General features: G+C 30.1%; 1 protein-coding gene across 8 annotated transcripts; it reads left to right on the forward strand.

Moving 5' to 3' along the window:
• Positions 1-14,398: 14,398 nt before the first annotated feature.
• On the forward strand, positions 14,399-18,074 carry LOC133693888 (LOB domain-containing protein 36-like). Of its 8 annotated transcripts, XM_062115259.1 has the most exons (5): positions 14,399-14,604; positions 15,079-15,158; positions 15,570-15,688; positions 15,908-16,856; positions 17,819-18,074. In XM_062115259.1, exon 4 carries the CDS (start codon positions 15,927-15,929, stop codon positions 16,812-16,814), a length of 888 nt encoding a protein of 295 aa, XP_061971243.1. In that variant the 5' UTR covers positions 14,399-14,604; positions 15,079-15,158; positions 15,570-15,688; positions 15,908-15,926; the 3' UTR covers positions 16,815-16,856; positions 17,819-18,074. The 8 variants fall into 8 exon arrangements, 7 of the variants coding, with proteins under 7 accessions (XP_061971243.1, XP_061971241.1, XP_061971235.1 ...); XM_062115257.1 differs by having other exon boundaries at positions 15,079-15,688; XM_062115251.1 differs by lacking the exon at positions 15,570-15,688 and having other exon boundaries at positions 14,400-14,604.
• Positions 18,075-18,513: the final 439 nt, after the last annotated feature.

Here is an 18,513-nt window from a genome sequence, read left to right on the forward strand (position 1 = left end):
TCTCCAAATCCGTCGGCACAATCCTGCATTTTCTCATCCTTACCACAGAAGATGCTTCACGCCTTCACCTTGAGGACTTAAAAAGTTGGGGCTTTTAAGCAGCAGCAAAAATAAAAATAAAAAAAACATTACAGATCTGCCATCCCCTGCAAACAAAATCATCATACCAGACTCAAAGCTATTTAAAGAAATTCATAAACTTTACCATAAAACCCACAAACTTTAATTAATACAACAGAAAAAGGGAAAAAGCAAAGTTGCCTGTCTTAAGACCGAGGGCCTGCTCTCCTTTGAAGACACCAGGCACCACAAAATCAACTTTTCAACTCTAAAGTTGAACAGAGGGAAAGTGGCGAGGCCAAAAAAAGACGTGACAGTTGAAAATGGCTTGAATCTGTTCCAAAGCTGCTGAGGATTTGAGAATTTCAGATTTTGTGGGTTAAAGGTTTGCGTTTCTTGGGCTTGGTTCCTGCTTTCACAGTTGCTTCACAGAGCCCATTATGTATCTAAGTTCTTGTAAAGTTGAAACACCAATTCCTCTGATTCGCCTTCCCTTGTATGTTGTCTAATTATATAGTACCAAAGGAATCCAGCTAGATCAGCTCAAAGGGCGAGTCTGGCATCTATCTTATATACTACTATATTATTTATTTTGCATGTTGTTGTTGTTGCCTTGAATCTCAAGCATGTATCATCTCTTAAAGTTCGCAAACAAAAGGAGCTAGAAAGGGGTAGAAGCTGAGATGGTGGAGATTAGCGAGGGACAAAAACGCATAAGAGAAGGACAAAAAGAAGTGAGGGAAAAATCCGAAAAAATAAGAAAGGAGTTGAGAGTAATTAAAGAGAGAAAACTAATGTAATCTCCCTCTTTTAGCTTCCTCTAATCTTGATGATGAACCTAAGAGTGGGAGATTAGATTAGTTTTCTCTCTTTAATACTCTCATTCTTTTCTTACTCCTTCGATATTTTTCCCTGACTTCCTTCTGTCCTTTTCTTGTGCGTTTAGGTCACTCGCTAATCTCCACCATCTCCAGCTTCTATCCCTTTCTCGTGCCTCGGCAAAATTCTGCTTTCTGTTTGCAAGTCTAAGGAATGATACTGTGCATGTTAGAGATTAAAAAACAAAAACATGTAAGAACAGCTAAAAAATGATAAATACATTATACCAGACTCTCTCTTTGAGACCCTCTTGCTGGATTCCATTTCGCAGCTAGCTTGAATCCATGTTGCTTCTCCTCTACTCTATGATACCAAATCTATGCTTGCATGGATGAAGTGCGGTAAGAATGGGCATTTATAGACAGGATTCCCTTTACAAGAAAATATTACTTCGAGCTACCCGTCGTTGTCAAAGCTCTGGTAGGTTTGCAACCATCCGAAAACCGAGCTCTCATGATGACGATGAGTGGATCCCACTCCTATCGGTTTTCCAGTGTATCCGTTGATTATTGTAGCCCTCCCATGCCTAAGCCTCTACAATAGTCCTTAATACTCTCTTTGCATACTAAATTAATCAATTAATTACTCAATTTTAAGACCCACCTAAATCATGACTTTATTATTATTTTTTTTAATTTCAAGTATCAATTATCATTTTTTATTTTATTTTCATACTCTTCTGCCCATCTCTATTGTCATAATAAACCTTTAATGAGAGAGTGTGTGTATAAAGCTTGCTTGAATTAATTATACTTGAAAGTTGGATTATAAGATAATTAACAAGTGTAATTATAGGAAAGAGCCTTTTGCGTTATTAATGAAATTAAAAGTAGTACAATATTTATAATTATGATTTTTAACATAGATGATTATGAAATTATAAAAAATTATTATATTTAAGGTTCTGTTAATTGTTACCCATGTATATATCACATCATTATTTTTACTAACATATTGTCTCTTTGATCCCATTATAGTGTTTTTTTATTTTATTTTATTTTTCTTTAATGCTAAACATTTGATAACTCACTTTAATTTCACATTATTCCCTTATTAAACTAGTTTCGGTCTACCACCGTCTTTGTTTTTTTGAAAATATTCCATGATTTTATAATTATCCGTCGAGTTTTTTTTTATATATATATTGGCCATCCGTTAAAATCTGGTTGTGATAGAGTCTCAATGATCAACGACATCAATGATTCTCACGACACTGCTTGGATTATTCTCATCTAGTCACCAGAAAAAGGAATTCAAGATTTTTTTTTAATTTGCAATCCCAATACCGGAAACCATGTGAGGTGAAATGATGAACAACTAATTAAAGAATACTATATATTATCTTCTCCCATGGCTTATTTTCCACCTTTGCTGTTGTAAACATGGGCTCTTAATCTTCTTTTTCTACGTGGTCGTGGTGTCTGTCTTTTCACACATCGATTTATTCCTTTATTCGATCCTTTTTTCCTCATTGATCGATCCCTTCAGCCAATAATATGTGAAGATGGTCAGGAACTGAGCGCACCGCATTCAAGCAACATCTTTCCGACAAGAAACGTGGACGGTGGACCTGCCTTCAAGAAGAAGGTCACATGCTTTTTTTTTTTTTTTAAAAAAAAAGACTCGGGTATCGGATAAGGAATTGGTCGTGATGCTTACGTGGAGATTTGAGTTCCCACGTCTAAAAGTCGTTTCCCAGAAGGTCTATAATGATCAATTTTGGCTGCCATTTTGGAATATGGATCCGGAAAGCGAAGTTTCTTGAATCATACGATCTGGAAGGTTCCACGAAGAGTAGAGGCCAATGACAAGCCTTGCATGCTCTGGTTATTCAGTCAGTACCGCGGTCACTAATGCATATACTAGCTTCAAATTAAGATGCAAAGAATATGAATATTGCAAAAAGGTTGAAGGGGGCGCTGTATTTTCTAACTTCTTCTTTTTTAATAATAATAATAATAATAATAATAATAATAATAATAATATAACAAAACGTAGCTTTTCTTTAAAGTTAGTGTTAGGAAGAATGATACCAATTATTTAAGTGTTTTTTTTAAATATATAAAATAATGTTTTAAATAAAAAGTAGAGTTTACTCACTTTTAAGGTTAAGGCATTCTTAGAATTTAATCTTTAATATAAAACATTAACATGTTTTAAATAAATTATGGATAGATAAAAAATTAATCTCAAAGAACTATTTTTTAGAATGTTTTGGTAAAACCTAAAACCTCACAAAGAACTTTATCCTATATAAGATAAAAAAAACTTTCTTAGTGTTTATAAAATAAGAAGTTGAGAAGTTAAAATTAAACCCTAATGACACCTAATCTTATAGATGGGAGATGTTTTAAGAAAATTAAAATTTAGGATTAAACCCCCACACATGTGCGTTGACTCGGCTCATGCTTGGACTGAGTCTAAGTTTGAGTTTATTGTAAAATAATGTTTTTGATCACAAAAGATTATTTTTTTTTACCAACCTATTATAATTATGGTCTTGAGCTTGGGTTTATAATTCTTAAAAAAAAAAAGAATTATTTTTCTCAGGCCATGTTTTGTCTAGTCTAGCACATAAATGTTAAAACATGAACAGTCTCTTCTAGAAATATTTTTTTGTAAAACTATATAATTTTTTCAACTTAAAAATTTAGATTTATAGCCAAATTATTGAGGTTTAATTATTAATTTATGGTGGCTAATTAAAAATTGATAATAATGGCTAAAAATATTTTTTTTTCAATCGGAATTAATTCTTTAAGTTTTTAACTTTCAAAATCTACTTTAAAAAGGGGTGGTGAAAGAAGAGTTTCTAATAAGTTTTTTCTCTCTAGATTTTACACATTCTTCATCACCTTATTTTTAATGTTTTCCTTCTTTTTTTATGATTTGGTTTTTCTTTCAAATCTAGAGCTGAAGTTCACTTTGTTGAGAGATAATTGAGTCTTTTTTACTTTGGTTTTAAGACTTTATTTAGAAGTGCATATAAACTAACGTGATGTCGTTGGAATCTTGTGAGACTTATTGCAAACATTCTTTGCACCAAGAGAGGAGTAAGATTCATCCTTGATATTAATAAAAACTTTATTAATTTAAAGTGTTTCAAGAAGTAAATATCTTTTATTTTATTTTAAACTTAGATATATTATATAATTAGTATGTATGCTAGGACTTTATTTTGATACTAATTGCAAATTTAATATATGCTTAGTATGCATGCTAGCATTTTTATATTGTTTTATTTATGTTGATAACATGTTAATCACGTGTCATGTTCTTACATGCTTATAGTCTTAAACTTGTATGAACTCTAGTTTTTTCTTGGATAACTTTTGTTTAACATGCCTTTTTGATGATAAACTAAATAATCTATGCTAATTTTTTGGACTACAATCTTAAAACTTTATCTTGCATGTTATTTATTTAGTAATATATGTGATTTTTTTGCTATCTTAAGTGATATGCTTTATTTATTTATTTTGTTTAAACAAAATCATATTAGCTTGATGCATGTTAAAAAGATCTAAAGTGATATATATATATATATATATATATATATATATATATATGTGTGTGTGTGTTTTTGTGTGTGTGTGTGTGTTATAAATCTTATTTTGTTGGAAAAACAATAGTATACTTTGGTGCATGCCAAATACCTTTTAGAAACTAATCTTTTTAAAGATTCTTTTGAGATTATACATGTTTTCGCATTCTTGTTGGTTGTTCATGTTTTATGTTAGACTTGCATAAACATATTATTTTGGTATCATGATGCATGTTTTAAAAATTTATCTTATTGAACTTAATCATACAAAAGTGTTTATATATATCTTGCATAATTTCAATACTTTTGTTTATTAAGTTGTTTTATTAGAAGTTTATCTTTTATTACTTGCTTATTGCGGAGAAAAAATATTTATATATATCATTGGCTATTGTTTATTTTTATTTTTATAGATTTTATAATATCTTCTACTTTTTCTGTCCTAAACTTTATTTGTTTTACAATTTAATTCTTGAAATTTGAGAGTGAAGAGAAAAAGTCGCTGGAAAAAGGCAAGAAGAGTGAAAGTTTTTATTTAGCTATATTCTTAGATTTTTTAAATTTTCATAAAAATAGTTTTTTAATTGAGTTTGTATAAAAGAAAACATTTTTTAATTAAAAATAAAAAATAGTTTTTTAATTGAGTTTGTATAAAATTTAGAAACCTCTGTTTATTCTTTTATAAAATGAAAAAAATAAAAGGAAATAACTTAGCTAGATTGAGATTTTTTTAGTCCTAAACTTCATTTGACTACATTCCAACCACAAAAAGCTGATATTTGTATCAATGGATTCTTCTTTGAGGGGTTCAATGAAGATCTTGTTTTTCTTTGAACTTGTAATAAAAAGTAGATTAAGATCTATAAAGATGTTTTTGATTCATTTAGATTTTGTTTTTTTGAGTGATTATAGGATTTTAAATGAGTTTATTAAGGTTTTCAAGATGTTTTTGGTATATTTTCAGGTAAAAACAAGTTAATAATTGATTTTTTAGGTTCCAAAGTTTTGACCTAGAATTTTTTGAGTGGTTTATTTTTTCCCTTTTTGTAATTTTTTTAACAAAACTCTAAATAAATTTATTAAAATAATATTTAAGGATTATCCAATGATGCCATTGTCTTCAAGAAAATTAAGGTTTTTTTTTTAATTATGATATTAACAATTAATGTTTTATGAATAATTTATACATTACCCTATTATTTATAATTCTTAAAATAATTTGATCATGAATATTGAATGAGAATAAAATATCTTTTTTTTTGTAATTTTTTATATAACTTTCTCAAATATATTGTTGTGTGATCGAGTTTTGTCAGTGAAAAATGTTATGAAACATGCAAAAGACTTACATAAAAATAGTCTATTGATAGATTTTTATGGGACATTAAATAGATTAAATTTGATAGCTTAAGGACACCATTGCTCAATTTTAAACTTTAAATACTAACTATAACGTTGCAAATAATTTAGTCGAAGACTTATATTCCATGCAATTTCTCTTCACAAGAGCTGCCACACGGAACGCCATACGCGGTTTTGCTACAAAAAGTCATTCTTTTAAGAGACTATGAGAAGGACCATCTAAAGAGAAGGAAGCCCTAAAATGAGTTTCTGAAAATGAACTCTTTTACTTCGTGAACCTGTCCTTTTGCTTAAGGAAAATGCCAATATTTTCCCTTTCCTTTTGCTTGGGACCCTGGAGTGCTTGCAACTAGTTATTGGTCCATGCGACCTTGTGTTTCAAAGAAGAAGGCCTTGTTGACTTAATGGGTCTCCACGCATGAGACAAATGGAGGGGAAAAAGACTAATAATTTGAAAAAAGAACTAACAAATTTCAAAATCATGTGGTGATTAATACTCTTCGTTAAGAGTCTTGTCAATTATTGGCCATTCAACTTTAGTTGTTGTCCATATATATTTCAAGTTTTAAAATATATCAAGGTATTAAGTAGCTAGGACACTTTCTATTTTTCGATTGATACTTTTTTTTTTTCAATTGACAAAGCATGTTTAATGAACTCCAGATTCCAAAGGTCGTAAGATCTATTCTAGTTTTTATATTATCTTTTATTCTTCACTTTTATGTTCATGATCATGTTAAAAATATTATCAAATATATTCTTTTCGTTATATATAATATCTAAATTATGACAGATGATATTAGTTTTTTATTAAGAAAGATTTCAAAATATATTGCGTTTTATCCAATTATGAGTCACACCAAAACCACAAAATTTTTGTTTATCAGAATGAAAACCAAATACAATGCTCTTATATTGCGAAACTACATCATACAATTCGTCATCCTATAGTATTGGCGATGCAACATCCTTGTCAACTTTACCTTTTGAGAAGTTTTTTATGTTGTTTTTGCATTGATGATGACATGGCAAGAACCTCCGGTGTGAATAAAAAAAATAAGTTTTACCACTATTCGTTAAGGTAAAGACTTTATTATTTCTCATATAATATGAACAAACTAATTTTTCATGTGTTTCAACCCAAAACCATCCCATATATAGAAAAAACATTTATAGTTTGCATCAATGTTGTTTTAATCTGAAAATTTTGTTTTCTTGAGACATTATAGGTCAAAGCCCTAATTAAACATAACTGATTCAAATAATAAATCAATAGTCGAAAACAAATATCTATATTTATACCTGAATTTACATCATAGAAGTTCTTTTTTTTATGGTGTGATAACTTAGGTCGACAACTAATCTAGTTTTCCATACAAGAATGAGACATATTGAAATTTACTATCATTTTGTTTGTAATATGATTACTCAAAAGTAACTACAAGTTTGATTTATATCTTTTGATGATGAACTTGCAGAAATTCTTACTAAGGTATTATCGCCAGCTCGCTCCTCTTATCTTGGGTCCACGTTGAATGTGGTTTCTTCACCCCATTCAACTTGCGGGAATGTATCAAGGAAAGCCAAGAGAAGTTTAAGTTGGAATGTATTAAGAAAAAGCACAGTAAGGTTTAAGTTATACTGTATCTATATGTAATACTAGCCTAGCATCCAAAGCCTATTGGGTTAAAATCTCTAAGGTAAGACTTCTTCTATAAATACAATTGTATATCCATATGAACATAGGTTGAAAACTCAGGCAATAATAGTATTAGTTGCTGCTGCAAATTTTTTCAGAATACTCTGTTTTGCCTGATTTATATTTTGATAGGGTTAGTACACTGTACGTATGTATATTTTTTTATTAGAAAACATGTTAATAACGTTGGATTTTTTTTTAATTTTCACAAAAAAATTAATCAAACTTGTAGTATAGCATGATGTAGTGTAATCTAACTCATTTGTGTGATATATATAGTATTCTAGCGACTTCTGTTGATTGATGTAGCCGTGTAATTCGAATATTTTTTTTAAATACCAAAAACAATTTACTAGCACACCTTCAATTTTTTTTTTTTAAATAGAAAATCTAAATGGATTGCACTGATAGATTGTGTTGTTGGTTAATAAGGAAACTACAAAAAATTTAAAAAGATATATAGTTTTTTTTAAATGTAATGTCATTTTAGTTTCAATAATAATCCATTTAAATTTCAATATGATTCTTTAACTTATTGATTTATTAATAATTATAATAATTATTAAAACAAATCATTAGTTGTGGTAAATTTAAAATTCAAATAGGGGTAGTTGTTGTCAATTTAAATTTAAATTCCAATAGAATTCCTTAACTTTGTAGGTTAATTAATAATTATGAATAACAATTTGGAATAAAATGCTGTAAGTAAATCAGATATCTTGATAAATAAAAATTTTTGAAAATCTTTTTTGATAGATAGCTGCTTAAAAATAGATAAAATAATTGTTTTATTAACTAATTACTTGTCCTATTTATATACAAATCCTATTAAAAATATATTTTGTTATTTTTAAATTAAAGAGATATGTTTATTCTTTTCTACACTAAAAAACATAATTAAGTTTCCTATTTGTATACAAACTCCATTAAAATAATATTTTTATTTTCTTAAATTAAAAAAAATGTTTGGGTGAGCAAAATCTATTTAGAAAACATTTTTTAATTAAAAATAAAAAATACTTTTTTAATTGAGTTTGTATACAATTTAGATACCTCTGTTTATTCTTTTATAAAATTAAAAAATAAAAGGAAACAACTTAGCTAGATTGAGATTCTAAATTATTATTTTCTACAATAAAAACATGATTAAGTTTCCTATTTGAATACAAACTCTATTAAATAAATTTGGCATGTGTTTGTTTTTAAGTTATGGTGATAGATATTAGGTTATGTTTTGTTAGTGTTTTAGGATAGAAAGAATAGATGTAGAAAATATATAAATGTGTTTAGTTAAAAAAAATATAAAATAAATAAAATTTTAAAACACATTTGAAGTGAATTTTTTTGCTTTTAAAATAAAATGTACAAGAAAATATATACCCACTATCTCAACATCTTTTGTTTCGTAATAAACTGAACGCTAATTTAGAGATTAGTTAGTCATATTTAATTAAGCATATGGAGGAGCACTAATGATCAAATCGAGAGACGATGTGAACTAGATTTCAAATCGCTAAAATAAAATGGCATGTTACCCTTTTGATAACATTTTTTATAATTATTTTTTAAATTAATCGAAATTCAAATACTATATTTCAACACTAGCTTCGCTCAATTACCCTCCGTAGTGTTTTTTGTATATAATAATAAAAATATATGCTATCAAAAAAATAACTTGAAAAGGTTTTTCAAGAAATAATGACTAGAAATAAAAAAAAATTGCTAATATCAAAAAAAATATTTTATACTCTTCTTCAAAAGCAAAATAAAACTTGAATGATATTTAATTAAATAATATCTAAAATATGGTTTGGTCCTGAAAAAAAAGTCAAGTACTTCGTTAATGGATATATCTTTCATATTAAAGAGTATAGTCATTGTAGAAAGATCTATAATAATAGAGTTTGTGTTAAATAACTCAACTTTTAATTAGTTTGAAATTAATTATTATGCAAAGTTAGAATAGGTGATTAAGCTGCAATATCATAATGAGCTTAACAATTTTTTTTTATTCAAATGCTATTGATATGATACCACCAATAGAGGAATCATAGTAGTTCCTCGTTATAGTTTGATCGAAATTAATACAAAGGCTAGACTTCATAATGTTGATGATGCATTTGTTTTTTCCAAGCAATACCAACAAGTTTATTACATATACACTTCTTCTTTTAAAAATGATCGTTCTAGGATTGATTGATTATCTGTAGTGAAAACCATACTTAGAAGTCATGTCCAAGTTATTTAGGATGGTAACGATGAAGTAACTGCGGGAAATGAGTTTTTCAAATTGATGAGTTAATTGATGCATATCAAGTTGCTCTATCTGCCGACTTAGAAGAAAATTTAAATTTTCATGTTGTTGAGAATGTTGATATTGGGGAGTTAAATGATATATTGAGAACCAACGGACATACAGAAGTCGATGAAGATGATGATATCAACGAGCATCAATTCAATAAAAAAGATTATGATGGATATTACGATGATAAAATTGAAGAAGAAGAAAAAGAGAATTCTGATGAAATTGTAAGACATCAATGTGTAATTAAATTGATTTTAATGTAATCTTTCTAGTTGTTCCTTTACAATGAATTGTTGTTAACATTGATGAAACATTTTTTTTGTATGATTTTATTATTATAAATAGAAATGGTGTTACTATGTTGTGATTTTACTATATTTACAGGTTGGATAAATAGGGAATGCAAAACACTTTGGAAAAAAAGTTGTTTTATATCAATGAAATTACTAATAACTACAAAATACCAATGGAGTCATCGAGGAATTAAGTTCCTCAAGAAGTTCTAGAAAGTTGAAAAAAATTACATGACATTGCCACTAATAATTACAGACATAATCACCCATGAACTAAGTCCATTAGAAAGTTCTAGAGAGTTAGAAAAAGATTACATGACCTTGCAACTGACAATTACAAACAAAATCATCGACGGACTAAGTCTCTCAGAAAGTTCTAAAGAGATGGAACAAAATTACATGACCTCGCCACTGACAATTACATTTCATCGATGGAATTACCGATAGAACAAAATTTCATCGGAGAATTTTGGCGGGTTTTGTAAAAATTCATGTTTTATTGAGATTTTTAAGTTTTAAATACCAACAAAATTACTGATGGAGAGTAAAAATTAATATATATTTAATTGTCCATCGGTAATTTCATAGCTAAGAAGCTCCAATTAAAAAACCAGAATCTCTATTTTATTTGTCTTTTATTTCTATTCTTCAATGTTTTCTTTATCTTCTCCTCTCTTGTCTTAGTGTTCTTCCTTTCTTCACTTTCTACCAACTTCTTTTCTTTATCTTCCCTTTCACTTTTCTTCAACTCTCATTGCATTCTCAATGCCATCTTCCATGTATTCATTCCAAGCAAGTCTCTGCTCTTCCCTTTTTTATTTTATTGTGAAATCATGAAATAAAACTTGTTTAGAATAGTTTATTAAAATGATTAGGAACAAGTTTGTTAAAACACTTAGCTCCTTTACTTATGATATTGCATATGTTATTTTTTGGTTATTTTATAGGACTTTTCATCCATAAGTTGAAGGGATTTTAATGTAGTCGTTGTAATAAATAGTGTTTTATTCAATAAAAATGAAAGATAGAAAAACACATTAAGTAAATGAGAAAAAAAAATAATTAAAGTTGAAAATACAGTTTTTTTAGTGTTCATGAGAATCCATTATCTTATTGATGTAAACTAATATAAAGACATGATTATAAGCGACATATAATATAGAACATTCAAATATTAAAATCAAAGTTGAAAGGATAATTCTCCAAAGAACTAAAGCTCGGGGAAAGGAAGGTGACACCTATTTTGCTGGAATCTTATAAGGGGAGGATGACTTGATTGTGTTGGAAAGAATTCCATTATAAGTCTAGATTATGTGATATTAATAGATTTGTAGCTATAATAGATTTATGAATGTAAAAGAGTATTTATTATGCCTTAGAAAGGGGGTGTGCCTTCTTATCATGATCCTGGAAAGTATATTGCTTAGTATAATCCTAACCACAACATGTAGGTTTGTTTTCCTTTCTTGCACGATTAAAAAATAAACAACAATGGATAATTCTTGAATACTTAATTTCAATGCATGATTGGAATTCCAGGTTTACAAATTTAGAGGTTGCTCACACGATAACATTGTTGATGGAAGTGTCTTTGTTTTAGTGGAGTCGGGTTTTTAAAAATCCTAAAAGGAAACCTATGATTAATGCTTAGTTAGGAAAGTTCAAGATTAGTATACACATTAACAATTATTTTTATTATTTTAATTCGATTAGTTTTTTATTTTATTTTAAAGAACTAATTATTCTATAAAATTAACGTGTAAAGAAAAGTTTTATTGGGAGGAGGCTGACAACATTGTTGTTAGGAGGGTGTTGAAGAATCACAATGTTATTAGATAAGATTAAATTCAAAATGTTATAATTTTTTATTTAGATGTTCAAGTTTTATTTTTCATTATCTTAACTGATAATTTGTTTCTACCATATACGTTACGTGATTTATGGTATGAGGCGCAAAAAAAAGCAAAGAAATATGCAAAAAAAAAAAAGGTTCTTCCAGGTTGGGAATACGTTGTCGTGTGGAGAGATTTCAGATCTCCACACATCTCGGAGTCTATCCAAGAAGCTTATATCTAGTACGAGATGTTTAAGTGTTTTGTGTGGCAGTTGCAATCCAGCGTGAAGAATTGGAACATGGAGATTCATGGTTCAATTACCAAGTACACCAGCGAATCCATTCTGTTTGTTTTACATGCGAAGCAGATGGTAATATTATGTTTTATTACATAGATATTTTTAAATTGTTGTTTTATATGAATATGTTTAACTAATAATAACTTTATTTTTGCAGTCTGTGATTCTTGGATGCGATCTAAGATCAATGAAGCTTTTTGTAAAAACTTACATGCGAAATGAGGACTATCGGGAAGGGGTGCAACAACATGCGAAATGAGGACTATCGGGAATGGGTGCAACAACTCATAGATAACCGAGCTTAAAAGTTTTATGGTGAGTTGGCTTTCAATAATTTTTTCTTAAGTTATTGTTTTTTTTAAGTTTGTTCACAAGTTTCCTTTTCTTTTTAGAAAACATATAACACCCGATTGTAGGAGAGATACGAGGATGATCCTTTAACCTATTTAGAGCTCAATCTAGATTTGTGGTTGGATGCTAGATCATCCGATAGACTCGATAGAAATCAGATTTATGATATCTTAAATACTACGACAAAGGATATATGAATGGGCCATAGTGTATCGACTGTTGGTTCCTCGGAATCAGGTTCAAGCTCTAAATATCTGGTCGTCTAGGCGATTGTACGAACAAGTTGAAGTTCAAGGGACCTGGCTTAGTGCTGAGACAACCTAACTTAGGTCCAAGACAATCACACTTAAGCGATCGCACTTAAGCGATTGTACGAGGAACTATTGTCAAATCTTGGTGGTACAAGTGGTCTCTCTTGTCGTCCACCTGATCCTGACAAAGACCCACCACCTCCACCTTGTCCTCCTACAATTTTTGCCCTTTAGATAAATTGTATTCAAACTGATATTTCTTAAATTAATAACATATATTCGGTTTTTTATTTTAGTTTTATTTCTTTTAATTTATTTATTTATGTTATGTTTATTTTAATTTTTTTAAAATATTAAATACAATATCGATAGAACTACCAATGAAATTTGAATAACAGAAGGAATGACCGATAAAATAAGTCCCTTGAAAAGTTCTAGAGAGTTAAAAAAAATTACAGGAACTTGCCACTGACAATTACAAATGAAATTATCGACAAACTAAGTCTCTCGAAAAGGTCATGAGAGTTCAAAAAAATTATAGGAATTGCCATTGTCAATACTCACATCATCGAAGAGTTAATTCCATCGGTAACATGAATTCAATCACTGATGGAATTACAAACGGTCTTTTTTATCGATGATATGCTATACATAGCGATATAATTACCAATGAAATGATATTGGTAATTTTTTTTTGTTGCGCTTTTTTTGTTTGTAACTCTATCGATGATTATATTATTGTTGAAATGACCGACAAAATATAAATTATCGATGATAAGTTTTTCAATGACTAGTTACCGTTTGTGATCCCATCACTAAATATTTTCCCAACAAAATTAGTGTTTAAATACCGATAGAGTTTTTCGTTGGTATTATGAAAAATTATTTTTGTGATTAAGGAATTAAATTGAAGAAAAAACATATGCAGAAAAAAAATCGGAGGATAGGAAAACAAAGCAAGTCAATGTGCGAATCCATGATAACCTGTGAGGAGATCAACATGAAAAGATGGAGCTGTTATAGATTTCTTGTTTAATATACAGTGATTAGCAAGATGCGGAATAAAAAAGTTAGATGAATATCATGAAGCCTGCCTCGATGATCTTAATGAAAATATTATTTCATATAATGACCTAATTAACAAAAAAATCCAACTATCACATCAGGATTCGAAGGGGACAACAGATTAGATAGCTTGCACTTTTCATGGTCCTAAAAACAACAGAGACAACTTAGGATGTTACAATGGCAAACAAATCCATCAAACAGTAACTTAGCATGGTATGTATTTTAAGATTCAAGCGAGATCTAATTTCTATACAATAAAATAATCACAATTTGAACACACGCATTTCCATAAATTATTTCATGTATAGATCTGCCTTTTTTTTTTTTTTTTTTTTATGATCGAGTCTGATTCATTTAAATAAAACTAATCAAATTAACCAATATTTATGTGCGAGGGTTTAACAATGTCCATTCAAATAAACATATTAGGATATGATTAATTTGATTTAAATTGACAAAATCTTGTATGTTTTAATTAGCTACCCAATTTTACCAAAAAGAAGAAAATACACAAGGTGTGCTTGAAAGATGGTTAATTAGGTAAGCTCTCAAAGTCTCAAGTCTTGACACCAAAGGCATTAAAACAAAAGAATGAAGCTCTAATCTGTCAAAAAGAAGGAAAATTTGGGAGTATAGGCAAACAGAAACGGGACATGGAGGTAAGTCTGAAATATAATTTAATTTTTGCTCGAGGACCTCTGACCCTCACGCACGAACACACAGTCCAAATTTTGATCAGACAGCTTTGATCTCTTCAACTTCTCTAAAATTTGAATGACAGACATCTGAAGGTGACTCTTTCCAAGCTATAACCCCTCGCCTCATCTCACCCTTTATCACCTCTGTTTTTTTCTTTTTAATTTTCATAATACCTCTCTCTTTATGTAAAAGAACAGTTTGCATTATTTTTCCCACATTCTTCTCTTTCTTGTCTGTTGGGATTTTGAAACTCAAAGATCGGATCGATAGTTATCTCTTTTTGGTAACCTACTCCTGAAATCTTTCATACTCTCTCTCTCTCTCTCGCGAAATGGTCTCTGTCTCTCTCTCTCTCCACCATTCTTAATACAGTTTTTTTTAAGAAACAGTGTCATTTTTTATGTCCTTCAAGAAGGTCAGCGTTTTCATTGCAGGTTTATCATGGACCTTTTGAAGACACACAAGGAGAGTGATTGATCTTTGAAAACACGTATCTTTCTTAGCATTATCGAAGGTAAACTTAGGTGGTCTTTTGTTCTTATTCAAAGGTTTTTTGTTTTTAGTGTTTTATTAATTTTTGGATTGTTGTTTATTTGAGATAATAAAATCCTGATATCTCTTTGGATATGAAGATTAAAAGATTTCTTTGATTTAGTTTTGAGAGAAGAAGAACAAGAAAGTTTTTTTTTTTTTGTTCATCTCTTTTGAGGAAGAAAAATACAATGGAGATCTTGAAGGATCCTTACACCTTATGGTTTCTTGCATTTCAAGGTGTCAATGAAGTATGAAAGACACCCAAATCCAAGACTTATTGAAAGAAATCATTTTTAAGGATACTCATTGGCTATGGCTCTCTTTTTTTCTTTTTTTCATTTGGTAAATTAATTACACCCCGTAGTAATTAAATCACTGCTTTCTGTTTCAGTACTCTCTTCCTGTCTCTCTCTATAGCTAGGCCTGGTGAAATATTATTAGCCCATCAGTTAACAGATGATTCATTTTCCTTTTCTTATCTTCTTCGGTAGAGTTTATCTTTCTTTCATTGTAAGTTACTGTTTCATTATCTATATCGTTTTTTATTCATCATTTACCCAAATAAATGAGAAATATTTATTGTTTATTTTCCTTATATTGGTAAACGAAGCTTCTCTGAATCACTTAACCTTTATCTTCGTGAATATCAGATTTCCGTGCCTTAATAAAACCTTTTCCCTTGTTACCTAGTGATTTCAACTTGCTTTATTTAATGGGTTTTGGTTGTAGTTGTTAAGGAAAGGTAAAGATGTCGTCTTCGAACTCTCCATGTGCAGCATGCAAGTTCTTGAGGCGAAAATGCACACAAGAGTGTGTGTTTGCTCCTTATTTTCCACCAGACCAGCCTAAGAAATTCGCAAGTGTACACAAGGTATTTGGTGCTAGTAATGTTGCTAAACTTCTCAATGAGCTCAATGCTGCGCAACGTGAAGATGCTGTGAATTCGCTTGCCTATGAAGCTGAGGAACGGCTCCGTGATCCGGTTTATGGCTGTGTGGGTCTAATTTCTATTCTTCAACAAAGACTAAAGCAACTCCAGAATGATCTTTATAGTGCTAAGAAAGAATTGGTTAATTATGTCGAGGGTCAAGCAATGCTACCTATGTTGATGCAGCCACAACATTTGGGTAATCCTTCTTCTTCAACTGTGATGCAACACAATGGGATGCCAATGATGGGTATTCCTTCTGTTGGACAAATGGGGATGCGTGCGGATACTCATCAACACCATCATGCGCATCCTCAGCAAATATACGAGGCTCAACAACTGGCTGCTGTGGTGGCTGCGAGAGAGCAAGAGATGTTAAGGGCTTACGAGCAACAACATCAGCATCATACACAGGCCCAGCGACAGCATGAAATTGTGAGGTTTAATGGTGGATTTGATCCAGCTAACTCAGTTGCTGCTACTGGGTTTAACCATGTCAATCCTGCTGCTGCTATGTCACCTTCTTTGGCTCTAGGAACTTTTGACAACACTTTTCAGATTCAACCACAAGGAGAGCCCCAATCCAATCAGCTTCAGCCAGAGCTTTTGCTTCAGCCACAATCACAGCAACAGCAACCGCAACAACTCCTTCAGCATCCAAAATCTGAAAGTGAGGAGGGTAGAAGTAATGCTGGTCCATCTTGTTGAAGTTCTTGCAAGACTCTGTACCTTTCTTGCTAGTTTCTTAAGGTAATTTTTCTATCTAGGTATGGTTTCTTCACTTCTTTTATTTATGTGTTTAGTTCTTCGTTTGCTGTTTATGCCTGTGCGCGTGTTTGTCTGAGAAATAGTCTTTTCTGCATTTATGGATGGGTTCCTTAGTAATCTGGGGTACTGGAACCCTTTCACAAATAGGGTAATGCAGTTTGAAGGCAGTAGAAAGCCAAAAATACGATCTTGAGCAAAAGGTTAGTTGAAAGAAATGTTTTTTCACAGTCAGGGATACATTGCCTTCATCGAATATAAATAGCACCTTGAATTACTATCATATAGTAATTTATTTTAATTTTTAATCTCTTTGTTTCTCTTTTGTTTTTTTTTTTTTAAATAAAAAAATAAATTGGTGCACAACTTGAAAATGGGCTCAGATCTAGGTCAGCAGCATAGTGTTGACTTGTTCTGTCATTTTCTTTCGGATGTATTATCGAAGGATTTTTGCAGTAATCATGTTTTATTAGTAAGAGACAAAAAGGAGGTAGCTCGAAAGATTTTATGGGAATTTGGTGTGCTAATTCCATCCATGATCTTGACATTTGTATTGTAATCTTTCCTTGAAGACATCAGTGCATGCCCTTTCTTGTATCTGATGAGGGAAGGATACCTTTTGTTTCATATTTTCCTCCATGGTTCACTGAGCTGCTTTATGTTTACTGGGCTTTGGCTTTGGCTCGTAGCTGCGGTAGTAATTGTTTTTTAAAATTATATTTAAATAATATTTTTATTTTTAAAAAATAAAATTTAATATTTTGATATTTTATTTATTTCTAGTTAATTTTTGAACTCATTAACCATATGCATTCCCTAATTTGTAATCAATGGTACAAATTGCATTATGCTGTTGTGCAAATTACAATAGCATCATCACTACTTCACTTGAATGAGCTTATGATTATTTGCTTTCTCCTTCCTTTTACTTTCCTCTTGTCTTGCAGCTCATAAATACCGGACGCAAGTGGATACAAAGAAATATGGGGAGGGAGGGAGGGAGGTCTTAAGGCAGTCATCATGTTTTTGTCCCTTGGGGAAGAAGACGACGACTTTATGGAGAGATGCGTCTGGGAAGGAAGGATAGGCCTTGATTTTCGAGTACAGCTTTTCTTTTATCTTTCATTTGGATTTCGTAGAGATCATCCTTTAATTAATGTAAATCAGAAGCATGGGAAGTCTTTTCAAAGCTTTTGTTTATCACCCATCCTTCATTTTTTTATTTTTTTGAATCTCTGTTTTCTTAATTTTTAGGATCTCGCTAGATTGTTGATTGTTGGCGGCACCACGCAACGGGTCAACACTCAATTTTTTTCTGAAAAAAAAAACATATATGCTGTATTAATGTTCTTTCTAGTAAAAAAAATTATATAAGAGTTAATGAGATGTAATTTGATCGACTTGAATATCAAAAAAAAAAAAATAATTTAGATGGTGAGTAAAAATATAATTTGAATTAAAAATAATATTTTTTCTAGTTGATTAATATATCAAATCTACAATCCGGTTCATGAAATTATGATAACTCTATATAAAGTAAATGAAACAAATTATGATATTTAATTCTTAATCAATCTAATATTAAAGTTTTAAAAAATAATTAAAAATAAATAATTTAAATCAATTCGGTTAACTTATCAAA

The sequence above is a fragment of the Populus nigra genome, chromosome 5 (assembly GCF_951802175.1).
Source record: "Populus nigra chromosome 5, ddPopNigr1.1, whole genome shotgun sequence".
In the NCBI taxonomy this organism is placed as follows: domain Eukaryota; kingdom Viridiplantae; phylum Streptophyta; class Magnoliopsida; order Malpighiales; family Salicaceae; genus Populus; species Populus nigra.

What these genes read in the sequence shown, in the direction of transcription:
- LOC133693888 (XM_062115257.1), top strand. Translation starts at nt 15,927, where the DNA reads ATGTCGTCTTCGAACTCTCCATGTGCAGCATGCAAGTTCTTGAGGCGA.